Source organism: Pelodiscus sinensis, chromosome 5, assembly GCF_052426305.1.
Source record: "Pelodiscus sinensis isolate ZL-2025 chromosome 5, ASM5242630v1, whole genome shotgun sequence".
NCBI lineage: Eukaryota > Metazoa > Chordata > Testudines > Trionychidae > Pelodiscus > Pelodiscus sinensis.
Window position 1 is genome coordinate 63,350,580 of NC_143056.1, and position 17,366 is coordinate 63,367,945.

The following is a 17,366-nucleotide window of genomic DNA, read 5'->3' on the forward strand; positions in this document are numbered from 1 at the left end:
GCTCCGGTACATTTCAAAGGAGGAATGCGGAACTCCGTATACAGCCTGGGGCCAGCTTCCATTTACTTCTATTTGCAAGAATGCTGCGGAGCTACAGAAGTGAAATATTATAAGATATTTTGAAGCTTGGTGATTATTTATGTGATACCAACAATAAGATGATGCATAAAATCTACAGTTCTGAAAGGTCCAAATACCCTTTTCTGGAAATGTCACAGGGAAGAGAGAGAAGGAGGATTTTAGCATAGATCTTATGAATGTATTGTAGTTCTATAGTTGTGTGTTAACAGTGTCCTGCCAGGACATCTTGCAGAATAGCCTTTAGTTTCGGTCAGACTTTTTTCGGCACATTTTTCTCAAAAATAAATACTGCACAAGGAGAATTTAAATGGCTTTTTATAGGAATTCTTGTTTAGACTGGCTGAGCTTTATATCAAAGGGATTTCTAGCAGAAATGATTATTTTTCTTTATATGCGTTCTATTCATTAATAAAAATAATTTGCTGAACTTCTAGGAAGAAATGTTAAAATTCTAGAGAAAACATAACCAGTTCCTGTTTTGACTGCTGGATTCAATTAAATATTAGGTAGCATGCTTTCATCTTGCTTTCCTTGAAGGTTTGCACAGGTTTACCCTTTACAAATATTCCTGCTTAGGGAGGCTTATATTAATAGTGTCTACATAGCATTTAATTCTTCTAAGTCCTGCTGCCTCAAAGGCATTGATGCTTGGGTGTTTTTTCAAAACTCAAGAATTCACATGTAGATCCTGCTCTACCTTCAAAACTGTATTTCCACTCTGAGAAGGCTAGCACAAAGACTATCTTTACCCCTTGGTAGTAGGAAAACAACAGTATTTTATAAAGCATATTGCTGCAAAAAAGCTAGTGATCTTGTTCTCAATGGCTAACAATACATTCACACGGGTTGCTTTACTGATAAACATCACATAATCTCAGACTGTAAACCATCTGTGTCAGCAACATTTTAGGATCAGGAAACACGGTTTAGTAAACATGGGTGAGTCTACCTGGCACCCTTACCTCAAAATAAAGCGCTATTCTGAAAAGTCCCTTAACCCTCGTGGAACAAGGGTTACAAGGATGCCGGAATAGCATGCCCGTTATATCGAAATCTATTTCAAAATAAAGGGCTGCTTTAAAGATGCAGAGTAGCTATTTCAGAATATTTCCAGTATCCCGAAATTGCTTTGCAGTGTAGAAGCAGCTCATAAGCACAGACAGGTGGTATAATATGCATTGATGGGAGATTATGTTGTGTAACAGTATGTACCCCTACAATATGGTGATATAGACTCCATATTCTTTCTCTTCATGACAACATAACCTAGGGGGAGGGCAGATGACTGTTTTGCGGGGCCCTGGGCAGCATAACTCCGTGGGGCCCCCCCCCTTTGCCACGGCGCATGCGCTGTGACGCCATGTGCATGCGCGGGGCTTTTTTAAGCACGGGGCCCGGGGCGGCCGCCCTGTTCGCCCTGCCCTATATCCGCCCCTGCCTAGGGGGGCTGGTTTAAAAACTTTGCTTCATTAAAATTATTCATACAGAATTCAGTTCCTATAACTTAATATTAATATTGGTAAGTAGAGCCCTAATGCCTAAGAAAATATATACCGGTAATTTATTTCTTTTGCCCTTCTATGAAATATACTGCTCTAAAAAGACAGAAGCCTACTTAAAAATGAAAATCTCATCTGTGATTTTAAATGAACTCAGGAGTGTCACTTCATAGAACATATTGTATGCCACACACCACCATTTTATTCCCACTGGGCTTCTCTATAAACAAGACCATATTCAAGACAAGTAAGGACAGATTTTCTAGTACTATAAAGTTGCTTTGTGCTACTCTATTTCACAGATGTTTCTTGTTTTAGCCCTCTGCCAAAATACTGGAAATCCTGGTTAACCAAATGCCATGTATCTGAAGGATTCGCATATTTGGTGAAACCTTCAGTTAATTAGGGTTAACTTGAAATTAAAAACAAATGAGAAAAAAATAAAAATCATGGAACTTCCATGACGTTAGCTAATTTTCACTAGTCAAAGAAACTGATTTCCACTAAATCTCATCCCATTCCCTCCATACACATTTTCTATTTTAATATTTAAGCTTTTAAGACAGTGACTTAATATTTCTCTCAAATGTTTAATCCCCTTCTTCTACAATTAGATTACCTGTTCTGAAAGTCAGCTACCATGTCTCTTCTCTCAGAGATCTTTGAAGAACCATCCAGCCTCATGTAGGTATGTTTCCTATAAACCATATACTCCTGCAAAGCAAAATATTGAGTCAATCTCATGAGATCATTTCATTGTGGCTCCTCAAACAAAAGAAACAAACAGTGGAATTAGTACTAATGAAAAGATTTAAAAAGATCAGAATATGACCAGTACAGAGATATTATCAACTTAAAAAAATCGTATTTATGGTAACAGCCTCTTAAAATAATTAAAACTGAAGTTTAAAAATCCAGTTCACTTTTGTGCCATTTATTTATTTTCTGCATTTCCCCCAAGTTGAGCAATGACAAATGAAGATGACTTAACTTTGTTCAAAACCATTTCACTTTCAGGATTGCATTGGTTATATTGCAGACACTGCCTGAAGATATCTATTATTCAGGGGGAAACGTTTTCAGTACTTTCTTTTTTTTAAAAAAAAAAAAAAAAAGAGAAGGATCACGAACCCAGTCTTATGGTTTGGTAAAAGCTTACTATTACAAATCTAATTTTTGGACCAAATTTTGCGTTAACAATATCTCTTTAAATGACCCCACTCTCATTAAACCAAGAAAATATCCCCCATGCCATGGATAAAACCTGCTGGATCTGAACCAGTTGTTTGTTTTTCAAGGTAGCAAAGATCTTCAGGTAGCCACCAACATCTAATACAGTGTTTCTTAAACTTTTTAAGACCGAAGAATACCAAACAATTTTTCTTTATGGGGAACACAAAGGATTTTTTTGCTGAGGAAAAAAAAAGCCCCCAGGAAAAAAAGGGAGGCTTGCCCCTTTAAGGGTGGACATTTTTAATTCTGTTCTCTCCACAGCACACCTACAACTACCTCACGACACACTGGTGTGCCGCGGAACACACTTTAAGAAACGCTGATCTAGTATAGTTAGATATCAATTCACTTTCCAGTTACTATCTATAATCTGCCTCTTAGGGTATGTCTACACAAAATGTTTATTTCGGGAGAAGGATGCAAACAGCGCTGTGCAATTGCATACTTTCTCCGTTTTTTTTTTTTTCCGGAAGATGCTCTTCTGGTATTTACACACAGCCGAATTTCAAAATAAACCCCTATTTTGAAAGACCCCTGTAAACCTCATTGTAGGTTTGATATTCTGTCAAAGAAAGCTATCAGATTGTTTGATAGGATTTGTTCTTTACAAATTCATGCTGGCTGTTACCTATCACCATCTTATCTTCCAGATGTTTGCGGATGAATTCCTTAATTACTTGCTCCATTATCTTCCCTGTCACAGCAGTTAAATTGACTGGTCTGTAGTTTTCTGGGTTGTTCTTGTTTCCCTTTTTATAGATGGGCAATATATTAGCAAAAGACTCAGATACCTCCTTCATCAGCTCCTTGAGTAATCTAGAATGTATTTCATCAGGCCCCGGTGACTTGCAGACATCTAACTTATATTATCAAAAATGACAGCACAAAAATCAATGCCCAGAGCACAGGACAAGGAAGTGGGGCAGAAAAAGAAGAGCTAAAAGCCAATTTGAGTAGGTTGTAAGAAATGCCTTACAGCTCCTTGGCTGAGCAAATGTTACACACTCTTTGCTAAACCTATCAAATCAGGTCCAAGGCCTGAATTTAAGTTGTACCTTTTTATCGTCTCTGTAGTCAGCTGTGGGAGCCTATGTTTAACAATGGATTAAAAAGAATAGAGGAAAACAAATAGCAAGCAAAACCTCCCCTAATAGTAGGCCCATCTGAACAAGACTTTAGCTGTATGCTCAGGAAGAATCTCCTCAGCCCTAGTGATCCCATTAAAATAAACCTTCATACCCAGAACATTGTAGCTGCTGACTGGACTCTCAGCCATTCTGTGACTCACAGTCCAAAGACTGTCCAGAGCTGCTGGTGGAGTCCTTTTTAACAGTATGAAAGCTGTACGCATGCAGCAATGGCACACGACTATGTCATTAACATGATAAAATGGTCTGAAGTTACTACATGGGCTAAGTCTGCATTATGAGCTAGGGGTGATTTCCAGCTCAAGTACACATCCAAGTGCTAGCTACAAGTAGCACAGAGGGTAGCAGCATGGCTTAACCATGTTAAGTTCAAATCTGTCTGAATTGTGTGGTATGTACTCAGCATTGCTGCCGTTGCCTGATCTACCACAGCTTTACTATTTATACTCACCCTAGATCTCATCAAGCTACCATGTGTGTGTGTACCTAAGCTAGGAATCTCACCCCAGCTCGTAGTGTAGACAAAGCCATTATGTCAATATATAGAGAGCAAAGAAGACACTGTAAAAAACATCTAAAACAAACCCACATTATGACAGTTTATGATAAGGTCTGCACTAACTATATACAAGGTTTTCTACTAGCCTGCTAAAATAGTGCTCCTTTGTGCTTAGATATTGGATTTAGGGCTTGTCTACACAGGGAATTACTCATTTTAAATTAGTGGCACCAATTCATATAATTGCTGTTTATCTATCTTAAGTTTTTATACTGTACCATCTACCACTGCAGTACTTGAGTCTTTCCATGTAAAATCAATAGTAATGATGAAGTTCTTAGTGGACCTCATGGAGTCTCTGTCATTTCTCTCTTTTGGGGCAAAAATTCTGCTTGGTGATAGGTTTTTTTTTTATGATTTAATTAGTTTATATAATTGCTATATTGCTCTGTTTGCATGTCAAATTAACATTTAACCCCCTTAAACATTGCTTATTATGGATATTACTTCTAGCTTTATGCTGTGAAATAAACAGACCATTATAAATGTGTTGGGTTTACTGTTCTCCAGCTTCAAGGAGGACAGAGCCACCATCTCCAAAAATATTTCTGGAGAGGTCTTGGCTACCCCAAAGAAAAGAAAACACTCCAATGTATAGTCTAGCCCCTCCCTTTGGTAAAGCAAGAATCAAAGGGCTCAAAGCAGCAGTGACATAGTTACTGAGAGGATTTTCTTGTAAATGGAGCATTTGTTGGCCTTTGGTTTGCTCAGCTCAAGCTTGTCTGCCATGATGGGGGAAGACAACAAAGAGAGCTTGACAGGTGGACTTGTTCGGGGAACAGAGCCTTGAAAAATGTTGGTCCCCAGTGCGAGAGGAGATATCACAGGGGAAAAGTCTGCTCACTGGTGTTCCACAACAAGATTTAAAAGTTAAAATGCTAACAGACAAGAGCACTTAAACTGCCACTTTCTGGACTTCTGAGGTACAATCTGGACACTTAAAATGTCTGTACAATGAGGGTTACAGGAGTTGAATTAAGAAGTCCTCCAGCTTGACAGTATTTTGACATTATTTTGAAATAATGTTGCTGTGTAGTAGACGTATCCCTGGTTCCTGATCCTAGTTCTCACCCATAAGTCCTCTAAGACATACTCTTCTCATCTAAGCAAAAAATTAATCAAATGGAAATTTCACTTCTGAAGCAGGGACTAAAGATATTTCAATGAGTACCAATTTCTTGCTTGGCCATTATCTTCTCATTTTCATAACTCATCTACACTCATTGTTAATGTCCATTAAACCTTTATGTGAGAATGTGTCTCACAGGGGTCCCTCTAATAATCATATGCTGTATTTGCCTAATCCAATGTACAGTTATTGTATCAAAAGAGCTAGATTTCAAATCAGTATCTTCAGAATCCCCTTTCTATAAGCTACACCCCCCCTCCTACCTCCAGCAAGTCAATCATCCGTGTCATCTGAGAGTAGATGAGAACTCTGTGTCCTTGAGATTTCAGCCGTGTCAACAGAAGGTCAAGAGCATAAAGCTTCCCACTGTCCGTGATCAGGCTCTCTTTGTCTGAGAAAAGAGGGTAAGAAACAAGTGAGTAAAAAAACTGAAGCAGATGCATGTAACAAGCTAACAAAGAATTTAATTCTGAAACTTTGTAGTGTTTCACTTCAGTGTCATTTCCTGGAGTGACTGGGACTGGAAGAGCAACAGCTCCTTTCTGGCCAGAATGTCTAACCTCTGTGTCTATAGTAATTTCTGCTGGTTTGGGCCAGAACTGGCATATAAGAGCTTTCCATCCCACCCCATCCTGGGAATCATGTTCACACAGATAAAACTTAGTCAAATAGCCAAGTCTCACTTATATAGTCAAGGCCTCTCCTTTACGACTATGTTCACACTAGTATTATAAGCAATCTCTTTAGGTTATACTACAGAGAAATCATAGTTCTATCTTTTGGATATTTGCTATTGTCAGCTTCTGAGCTTTGGTTTTATTATTCATATTACTGACGCCTGCAAAAGTCCAACAGGATTACAGGAGACAGAAAATTCTTTGGCTCACTGTGAAATAAAACAACCTTCATACTTTGCCTGGACACCGCCCCACATTTCTCGTTCTCTTTTTATTTTTAAAAGAAGTTTCCAGCTGACTATATTTAAAATACTTTAAATATCCTTTTTTCATCTCCTCCTCTTTTCAGCATTGCAGCACCAGTTTGGGCAGGAAGAAGTTTCTGTTGCAGATTCAGTGCACAAGCAATGTACTGTCACTGAAAAGAAGACAGGTGGAGGGAAAGGGTTCTAACGGAGAAATTTCCCCAAATATTCTCAGCTGGAAAGATCACAGATGATTTTATCCTTTTGATGTCTGAATCCTAAACTCATAATCAGGATGGAACGTGAAAGTTGCAGATTCTGAGAGTATATTTTCCTATTATCTAGGTATCCTTTATCTCGCTTCCCCACACATTATTTTTTGCAGACTTGCCAATGTATAGAATAGACCAGAAGTGATGTGCTAGTAGAACCAATTTCTGTAAGGCATTAAACTTACACCGCACAACTTTCTGATTACAAAATAGCACTCTAAAAATCTTTGTAGCACATATTAAAATGATTAGAAACTGGCTAACTGATAGATCTCTCTCAATTTATATATATATATGGAATCATCCAATGTTTCTGGTAGAGTCCTGCAAAGATTTTTCTTGGCCCAATGCTATTCAATGTTTATCAATAATATGAAATAATTGATCACAAAGTCTGCAGTTAGCATAACATTAATAAGAACATGAAAACCTGCCTTCTGATGAGAGAGGTTACAAGCTTATTTTATTCATTTATGAGGGAGAAATCTAAGAAGTGATTTACTAGTCTATAAGTACCTATAAATGAGAAGAAGATATCTAACAGTGGAGGGCTCTTTAATTGAGCAGACAAAAGCATAAGATCCAGTGCCTGAAAAGATGAAAATAGACAAACTGAGACTAAATTTGTAACTGTGAATAATTAATCACTGGTACAATTTATCAAGGGATGCCTTGAAGTCTTTAAATCAAGACTGAATGTCTTTATGAAAGATATACTCTAGCTCAGTGTGGCGTAGTGGGGGTGCTGTCTGCTCTGTGACCTGGGGTCCCCCTGCACTGTGATGTGAGATTCTCACTGACTCTCCCAAATGTGTATTAACCCAGACACCAGGCTCAGCCTCCCAGGGAGAGAGACACAGGGAGGAGGCAGAGACCAACACCTGGCTGGGGGGCACGGCTGGAAGAGAGTTTTAATTTCTGTCTGGAATCATGGAGGAAGTAGCCTAAGCAAGGAGGCCTGGGATTTAGGGGCCCAGTCTTCCCCATCTCAAGGGGGGGCTGAGGCATCCTAGGCCTGGCCCTGTAACTTGATTACATCTGTGCTGTGCTGCATCCTTGCAGAAGCAATAAACTCCCTCAATCCGACTGGCTGGCGGAGTCTGTTCGTGCCACTACAGGGCTGCAGGAGTCAGGGGAACCCCGACACGCCGTCACACTCAGCCAGAGTGAAAAGCTTGATGCAGGAACTACTGAATTTCATTTTATGCCCTGTTATGCAAGATATCAAAACTGGATGATTACAATGCCTCATTCTGAGCTTATTTCTACCACATTAGCAACATTGCCAGACACTGTTTTTACACTTCTCTCTTATAGACACCTATGTTCACACCTTCATTTTGTTCCGTTTAGATTACTGTAACACTTTTTTTTAGGGGGGGTGGGGCTGGTCTTGCTATGTGCACAAACAACAATTAGTCTCTTCCTCCCTTGCACACATGGAGGTCATTTGATGGAAACCTGCTTGAGCTGAACATGCCAAACTGTAATTCACTGCTTCAGTGATTCCAAATTTTCTTTCTAGATTCCTACAACTAAAGAATCCAGAGACATGATCACAAAAACTAGGCCCTACCAAATTCACATGCATTTTAGTCAATTTCATGGTCATAGAATTTTAAAAATACTGGTTGCACCTCCCTAAACCAGGACTCTCTTTTCCAGCAACATCCACAGTCTGGCAGGACCATGGACGTTGCTGAATGAGAGAGCCCCGGGACGGGAAGGCCAGTAGCTGAGAACCCCGCAAAATGGAAGGCCAGGGCCTCAGCAACCCAGCGGTGATAGCAGAACTGTAGTAGCGGGCCAGGGGCAGTTTGGCAACCCAGCTGGGGCTAGAGTAGCCTGTGCTTGCCAGCCCCACATGAGATTGTGCCATAGCAGCCCAAGTGGGGACGCGTGCCAGCCTGGCAGTGGGGATAGAGTCGTGGCAGACCAGCAGGGGAAGCCTGTCTGGGGCCGTGGCAACCCAGCTGGGGCCACAGTAGGTCGGCAGCCCAATTAGGGCCGTGTGCCAGGAAGCAGTGGGACTGGTGCTGCAGTAGCGAGGCCAGGGCTGTGTGCTGCCATGCCGGCAGTGGGGCTGGAGCAGCAGTTATGGCAGCAGGGCTGAGGCAGATGTGTCACCCAGCCGGCAAAGAGCCAAAGGAACTGGCAGCTGGAAGGGGCCACAGGCGGAAGGGGCCACAGGCTGAAGGAGTTGGCGGCAGGGGACCTTCCCGGGTCCAGCAAATTTCCCCATCCCAGACTGCTCAGGTCCCAAGAGTGCCAGACTAGTGAGGTCCAACCTGTAGTTAATTTCATGTTTTCACCTATTTAAATCTGAAATTTTATAGTTTTTAATTGTAGTGGTCCTGACTCAAAAAGGGGGGTGGGTTTGCAAGATTACTGTAGGGGTAACACTGCCTTCAGAGTTGAGTAGCCAGAGAGCTGCCACCAGCACCAGTACAGATGTAAGGAAGGCCTGGTATGGTATTACCACCCTTATTTCTGAGCTGCTGCATGCAGAGCTGGGCCCTCAGTCACCACTCACTGGCCATCCAGCTCTGAAGGCAGCAGCACAGAAGTAAGGGTGATAAGGGTATGGTATTGCAATCCTTACTTTTGTGTTTCTGCTGGACACTGCCTTCACAGCTGGGCACCCAGCCAATAGTCACTGCTCACCCATCACCCAGTCTGAAGGGAGAACAGACATAAGGGTGGCAATACCAACCTTTCCCTTCCAAAATAACCCTGTGACTCCCCAGCAACTCACTTTTGAGTCAGGATCTTCAATTTAGGAAAAATGGTTCCCCATGAAATCTGTTCAGTATAAGGTAAAAACACACAAAAGACCAGGTTTCATGAAGGGAAAACAGATTTCAAGATCTGTGACGCATTTTTTTATTACCGTGAATTTGGTAGGTAGGGCCTTACCAATAAAAGTTACTTACTTTTTAGTAACTGGAGGTTCTTTGAGATGAATGGCTCCAAGCTGTATTCCACTGTGAGCATACAGACTCAGAGAATTCTTGCAAGCAGTGTCTATTGGTCCACACATGGGCCTGCACAACTCCAAGAGTAAGGGTATAAAGGATGGAGCAGAGCAATTCTCTCTCCAGTTCCTTCTCTATCACAAATCCAGGAATGATCTGAAGCAGAGGTGAAGGAGGGTGTGTAGTGGAATATAAATTGGGATCACATATCTCACAGAATGTCCTGTTATTATAAGGTAATTACTTTGAGTGCTGGTCTCTATGTGCATTCTACTCGGGGTGACAGAGAAGCAGTACTCAAGTAGGAAGACAGTGTGAGGATGAAAGTGGCAGAGCCATCTGAAGAAATGCTCAAAGGATGTGTCGGCAGAGGAGTCCTGTCCTAGATCATCATGTCTTGTGAATGTGTGGTTGGAAGTCCATGTTTAGAGCCCGGCAAATCTGCAGATTTTTGCTTTATATCCATGGGTAGCCACATCTGCGGATGTGGATATCTGCAGCTCATTTTTGCAGATACAGATGCAGATATAAATTTTGTATCTAAAATCCTGCAAATTTTCAGATATCCATGGCTCATTTTCGCTGATGCAGATATGAATACATGGCTTTATTTATGTAGCTGCTTTGCAAATGTAATGTAGAGATACTTCCTGAAGTAGTGTACTGATTAGGGTTGCCACGTGTCCGGTATTGACCTGGACAACCTGGTATTTTTGGCTCCTGTCCTGTAAAAAAAAAAAAATTCAGAAAATACTGGACACTTAAAATGTCTGGTATTTTCTGATTTTTTCCTGGCCACGGGGTGAAAATACCAGACTGTCTGGGTCAATAATGGATACCTGGCAACCCTATCCACAGTCAGCAATCAGGCCCAACCCTTCCCTCGCCCCTTACCTGGTTCTGCAGGGGAGCTGTCTGGCCCGGAGCAGGGAGGGAGGCAATATGGCCACCAGCTGCCAGTTAGGAGAGGCAGAGCCCAGCCTCTCCTGTTCTTGAATGGGCCATGCTGTTTTTAATTTTTTTTTCTTTTTTTTTTTGCTTAATAACCTCTCTGGGCCCTTATTTTTTGGCGCAACAACTTTGGTCCTTCTCCCCTTTTTTTCCAACAAAATTTTTTCCATTTTTGGGGGGGGGGGGGAGGAGGATGTTCGGTATTTTTGGTTAAACCATCTAGCAACCCTAGCATTTATGTTACTTATGTTCTTGTATAAAGAGGTTTTACTCCTTATGGGTGAAGACATGACGGCCAATAACAAAGTAGGCTACATCTAGAAATCCATGTAGAGATCCTCTGGGAACGATACATGTTTGACCTTGGAGTTATTCTGCTATGGCTAGAAACAGTTTAGGTGATTTTCTGATTGGTTTTGTCCTTTGCAGGTAAAAAGCCAAGGCTCATTGCACATCAAGGGAACAATGTCTCCTGTCTTCCCCAGAGGCACAAGGTGTTAGACAAAAAAAAAAAACAACAGGTAAGGGGATTGACTAGTTTAAGTAGAATATTGTAAGTATCTTGAAGGTGAATTTTGGATACAGTTGCAATGAGACATTATCCTTATGGAATATCAAGTGTATAGTTCAAAGGGAGAATTAGTAAGTGCCTAAGAATATGTGTTAAGCCAGTGGTCCCCTAACCATTTGGGGTTGCCAGGCTCCAGGGGGCGTGGCCGTTCGCCCGCCGGGCGCCCGGGGGGGGGGCAGGGCCCCCCCATAGCTGCATTCCGGGGCCGACGCTCTCTCCCCACCCCCTCCCTCCCCCCCCAAGCGCCGCGCGCCCGGGGCCGGCGCTAGCGCTCTCTCCCCCCCACTCCCCCAAGCGCCGCGCGCCCAGGGCCGGCGCTCTCTCCCCCCCCCCATGCGCCGCGGGCACCGTGTTGGGGACCACGGGGTTAAGCATTCATGAGATCGACTGTAAGCCTCTTGATGCATCCTGGCAACAAGAAGCTAGTCACTGAGATGAACAAAGATAGAGAGGCTGTTCCAGGGATAGCCAACCTAAACCTGAGAAGGATCCAGAATTTACCAACGCACATTGCCAAAGAGCAACAGTTCTATGTCACCAGCCCTGATCATCTCCCACCACCACTGTCAGAACATTCCATCCACTGGCAGCCCCATTGGTCAGTGCCGCCTCCTCCTTTTCCTCCTGCCCATCGTGATCAGCTCTTTCTCAGTGGGAGACACTGAGGGGGGAAGCATGGATGTGACAGGCTCAGTGGAGAAGTGGGAAGTGGCAGGATCCAAAAGGAAAAGGGCGCAGGGAAGAGCTGGGGGTTGAAGAGTGAGCACCCTCCGGCCCAGTGGAAAGTTGGCACCTGTAGCTCCCGCCCTGGATTTGGTACATATACGAGAAGCTGCATATTAACTTCTGGAGAGCCACATGTGGCTCTGGAGCCACAGGTTGGCCACTCCTGGGCTGTTCTATCTAAAATGAGCTGCTGCTACCAGAAGACTTTGATAAAGGCTCTGGAAGGGGGGGGCAAAGCCAAATAGAAGCACATTGTGTTAGAACAGCATCCCCCTCCCCCATAAATATAAGAATCTGCCTATATGTGAGGTGAATGTCCACTTGGAAGTATGCATATTTCATATGGAGAGCTATAAACCAAATATCTCATGCAACCATGAGAAATGGGGAATAAAATGGTTGAAATTGCAGAGATCAAGAATGAGTGTCCAACCACTCTTCTTTTGCATACTAGGAAGTATACAGAGCAAAAGCCTTCTCCCACCCCATTGGTACCCATTCTACTGTCCCTTGGAAGAAGCAGCAAAGTAAATTCTCACATAACTGAAATGACTGATACCATGACAGAACATGTAGACAGTACTATGAGCTTTCATGGGCACAACTCACTTCTTCAGATGACATGTTTTGTTAGTCTTCAAGGTGCTACTAGACTATTTGTTGTTTTTTAAATCTTTCCTGTTACATACTAACTCGGCTACTCCCCTGAAGCTTTTGATAAATAACAGTCACTTGTTCAGTGTTACAGCATTACAGTTGTGGAAACAGAGTAGCAAGTGACCCCCAAAGGATAAATGGAGATTGGATAGATATCATTGATGGTTTTCAGCTCTTGAACTATCAACAGAAATAACTTTTACATGGAAGATGGGTCATGACAGTGTATGTAGTGAGGAAGTGAGGACCACAGTTAAACCAGAAGGAACCACACCCACCCACTGGGTTGCAGAGCTAGGAAAGCCACGCCCACCAGAAGCTGAGGAGCAGGGCAAGAAGTGGAAGTACAAAGGGCAGACCCTGCAGCTCAGTTGGTCTGGTGCTGCTGCTTCTTCCCCATTGCGGAAGCGAGACACCGAGGAAGAGCTGCCTGGGCTGCCACCTGAGGACTTGCCGGAACTCCCTGGGACACTACTTGACTGAGATGCTGAGGAGCTGCTGGGACTGCTTCTGGACTACTGGCCAGAGCTCTCAGGACTCATGGCCAACTGAGATACCAAGGGGCTGTTGGGGCTGCCTCTGGCCAGCTACCCCCGAGAGATGGAGGACACCTCAAAAATGGAGATACTCAAAGGAGACGTAGTAAGTAGCCCAGGGAAACCAGACTACAGTCTGGCTGAGTGATGGCTTAACAGTGTCTTGCGGGCGGTTCCCCACTGACTCAGTGGCAGACTTCTCTGCCAGTTTTTGGGTTCCGTGCTGGGACCTGGTGGTGTTGGATGGGCCCACACGGCCCTCTCATCTCACCCCTGGAGTGACAGCCTCCCCACCTTAGGCCAGGAGGCTTGAGGTAGTCTTCCATCTGTTGAGCTGGGATGATAGGCTACTTGGTGCTCACCCCTGCCTGAGCCCTTAGACTGCTTTATTGCTCTGCCTTGCCTGTAGTCCAGAACCACCTAACTGTTTGCTGCCCTGACTTGACTGAGAGCCTGGGCTTATAGATCCTTTGATTCTCTACCCTGGCTGTAGGCCACACCTTGCCTGAAGGCCAGGATACACAGACTCATTATTGCTCAGCCCAAGTCAAGTGTTGGAGCTTTAAAGATTGCTACTTTCCCCAAATGATTGCAGTGCTAAGGCATGACAGTGAGGAGGTGCCTCCCTCTAAGTTAGACCAGAAGGGATGGCCATGCATGCCTACAGTGCTAAAGACAAGGAAGGAAAGACAGGAAAACCGGATTTTGGCACCCTTTGTCTCTTATTAGGAGGATCATACGACCACAGATGATACAACTGTCACCAATCTAGGTTTGTATCTTACAATGTATATATTCCCCAGAAGTGGGGAGTGGTCCTGGAATCCTTGTCAAGAAGGAACAGATTTGGAATATTGTAGTCTAGATCTTTCAGTGGCACTTGGATGACCAGAGAGTTAGGTCCAAGATGGATAAAAAAAATTCTGCTCCCGTGGCTGGAATGAAATAGCATTTCTCTGCTCTCTTCGGTATAGGAGTCATGTGGCTAGTACACACCAGACTGCTCTAATGGGTTCCAGAATAGCTTCATTAACTGGAAATGATATTTTTCTGGGTTTGGTATTTTGTAGACTAACAAAGAGTTTGCACTGATGGTCCGGCAGCTCTTCTAGGGAGCTCTGCAGTTCCTCTGCCACTCTGCACAATAATTCTTGTAATTGTTTATGGTCATTTGAAAAGGAGAAAGATGCTGGGTAACTGCTTCATCAGGAAATCTTTTTGGTATCAAGATAATTGACTTTTAATCTTCCTTTTCAGTAGTGCTGGGAGGAAGCTGTGGCTATTCCCTCAGAGGGAATAGTGGAGTGCATAGGCCCAGCAGAAAGCACAAACTCTACACAGGAAATGTGCAAGCCCCATGTTCCTCCCTGCAGCCAGTAACCTGGGTCAGAAGAGGGGTTCTGGAGATCCCCAAAGCATGAGGCAACACTGCTCCCGAGGTACTTGCAAGGTAGAGGTTAATATCAGGATTCTCTCTTCTAGCTAGACATTTCTTAGAGGTAATGGTTTCCCTGGTGGTTTAGATTCTCCCAAGGGAGAGATAAATGATCCATATCTATCAGTGGAAGGATGGAATAAAAGCACAGCTGGTATATGGAAGAGAGGATAGACTGGTGTCAAAGTCAACATATCATAATGGAGTTAAGAGCTCCTTAGAGGTACTGATGATGGAGGAAATTGAGGCTGAGGAAGAGCAAAAACATCTTCAGGAGTAAAATAAATCTCTGTTCTTCCTGGAGCAGGTAGGAGTTCCCTCAGGCAGGGAAACTAACTTACTAAATCTATTAAGAACTTTGTACAAAATACAGGAAAGGCAAATTATGAAATATTGCTGATCTAATAACAATGAAGAAACAGTTCTGGACATTGCAGGTTCTGACTTAAGCTACTGGACAAATAGTTGATCTTTTCTGCTCTTTATACTCTTTGCATGAAACAAAAGGAGAGCAATGGCACATGTTTAGACCAAGAGACACTGGTGGAAGAATTTTGACTCCAGATGCATGTACACCCCACGTGGAATACACACAGAGACCAGCACTCAAAGATGAAAAGACTGTTCAGGACATGAGTTTTCCCAGATGTTTTTCAGCTGCAAACAATGGCATTAGTAACATCTAAAACAGAGCACAGATATCTTAATGGTACTGATAATATCAACAACTCATAAGAAAAACAGAACCCTGAATGCAGGCCTTGGCAGGTAAGGGACAGACAAAATGCTATTAAAGCCATTTTGTTGATGTCTATACACTGGGAATATTTTTAAAAGATATTAAATAAATCATTAAAAGACTCATTTAATTTTGCTGTTCTTCTGGTTGCTAGGTTTCCATTGCAGAATAAATTAAATGACTTAGCTTCATTAACTATGAAACTTTAAAATATTAGATATGATAAAAAGCCGATGTGGTTGTTAACTATAAATGATATGAGGATGAGAAGAGCAACCACTGCTTTTTATTTCACAAATATAAAATCTGTCTAGTCATACTGCCAAAAGAAATTATGCTGAGACAAGCAACGCAACTAAAGCATTCCGTTGCAGCGTGTAGGCAGAATTTTTGGCACAGTTCAAAACGCAAAATATTACTACTATTCTTCTGCAATCTCTTAAGTGTGAATAGAGGATTAAGTTTCGGTAACTGGAAACCTTAGATGCCTCATCATTGGCTCCAAACATCTCCCCCCTTTAGTGGGTATACTTTGTTTTAAACAATTACAAACAACTGGATGCATATTAGGAATGAATGATGACTTCTTAGCAGACATCTCTTGGCTCTAAGTCAGATAATCACACTGTCGATAATCAGCAGTATAAAAATAACCTGTTGATCCCAATATTTGCCCAATCTCTTGGCATACAGAACAGGCTAAAATGGTGAGAATTTAGGCAGAGATCCCTTGAGGAATACAACCAATGAAAAGCAAATGTATCAAAGGAAATTATTAAAAATGGTCTGTTTTAATTTTGTGTGTTGCAGTGTCTTATTTGGACAATACTGATTATTCAAAATTTCTAAAAAAAATTCTGCATGTTTAAAGACTGCCACCTACTGTTTAAGAAGCAGCACAGACTGCTTCTGCAAAGCTATGACCAGGCATATACTTTCTCCACCTATATGTTATCCTCAATAGAAAGCAACACTGTAGTTTGCTAGAAAAAGGTTTAAAAGAATCTCTCTCCCGGACTACTCCCCCCCAACCCCTTCCCCCATTTTTACTTTCCCTCCCCCATTCCCTCTTATCCTGCTTGGGGAAAAAGTTTTTTTTTTTTAAGTGAGTGGAATTTCTCTAAAATTTTGAAAAATAAATTCAAAAATTTCAAAATTTGAAAATGTAAAAACTTTGATTCTGAAATTAACAGAAAAATTCAACTAAAGTGATTTTTCCAGCAAAATATATAGTCACTGAAATTCTAGTTTTCATTAAAAAATTCAACCAGCCCTATGACTTACAGATTGCACTGTGCCCAATAACAAACCCTTCATTACTATATCAAGCAGAGAGGAAAAGCAGTCAGTTCTTAACCAACATCAGCAGGAAAGGGGCTGCAGACCTAATGGTGCCCCTTCAATCAACAGAATAAAAAATTACTAGCCAGCGAGGCAGGGGATGGACTTAAGCTGGCTGAGAGGGGGTGCTATGGCATACTACTGCCTGTGGAAAATAGTCACTAATGATTATGACTCAGAATAGCCTCAGTGAGAGCTCTGGCTGATGACTGTGGCCGGACACATGGACCCCGGGGGAATCAGGAAACGCCTCTCTGGATATGTAAAAATATAGAGGAAAGAGAGATAACGAGTCTGGGTTCCACTGACCCTCCCCTGAGCAGTCTGCAGAGCACAATGGGGTCAATAAGGAGCTAGCTGGCTCTCACAGTAAACAGCCAGTGAGGCCGGTGCTTTTTATCGATGCTTAAAGGACTCAGACACTTCCTGCCATTTAATCCAGGACCATTTTTCTTTCAAAGAACAGGAAAGCCACATGAGATTCCCACAGTGATCGCAACTACGTCTGCTGCCAGTGCAGTGGGAATTCATTCTGAGAGAGAGATGGGGACAGGATTAAATGAGATAGAAGCTACTTCAGTACTTACATATT

The 17,366-nt window shown here is 42.5% G+C and overlaps 1 protein-coding gene across 2 annotated transcripts in view; it reads right to left on the reverse strand.

Moving 5' to 3' along the window:
* The window catches only part of INO80 (INO80 complex ATPase subunit), a 148,684-nt gene that overhangs the window by 24,189 nt on the left and 107,129 nt on the right, over positions 1–17,366 (reverse strand). For both annotated transcript variants that reach the window (XM_075927123.2, XM_075927122.2), the window contains 2 exons: positions 5,913–6,040; positions 2,200–2,294 (listed from right to left, as the gene is read on the reverse strand). In XM_075927123.2, the coding sequence (XP_075783238.1) occupies positions 2,200–2,294; positions 5,913–6,040 (223 nt within the window). The remainder of the gene's footprint in view (positions 1–2,199; positions 2,295–5,912; positions 6,041–17,366) is intronic.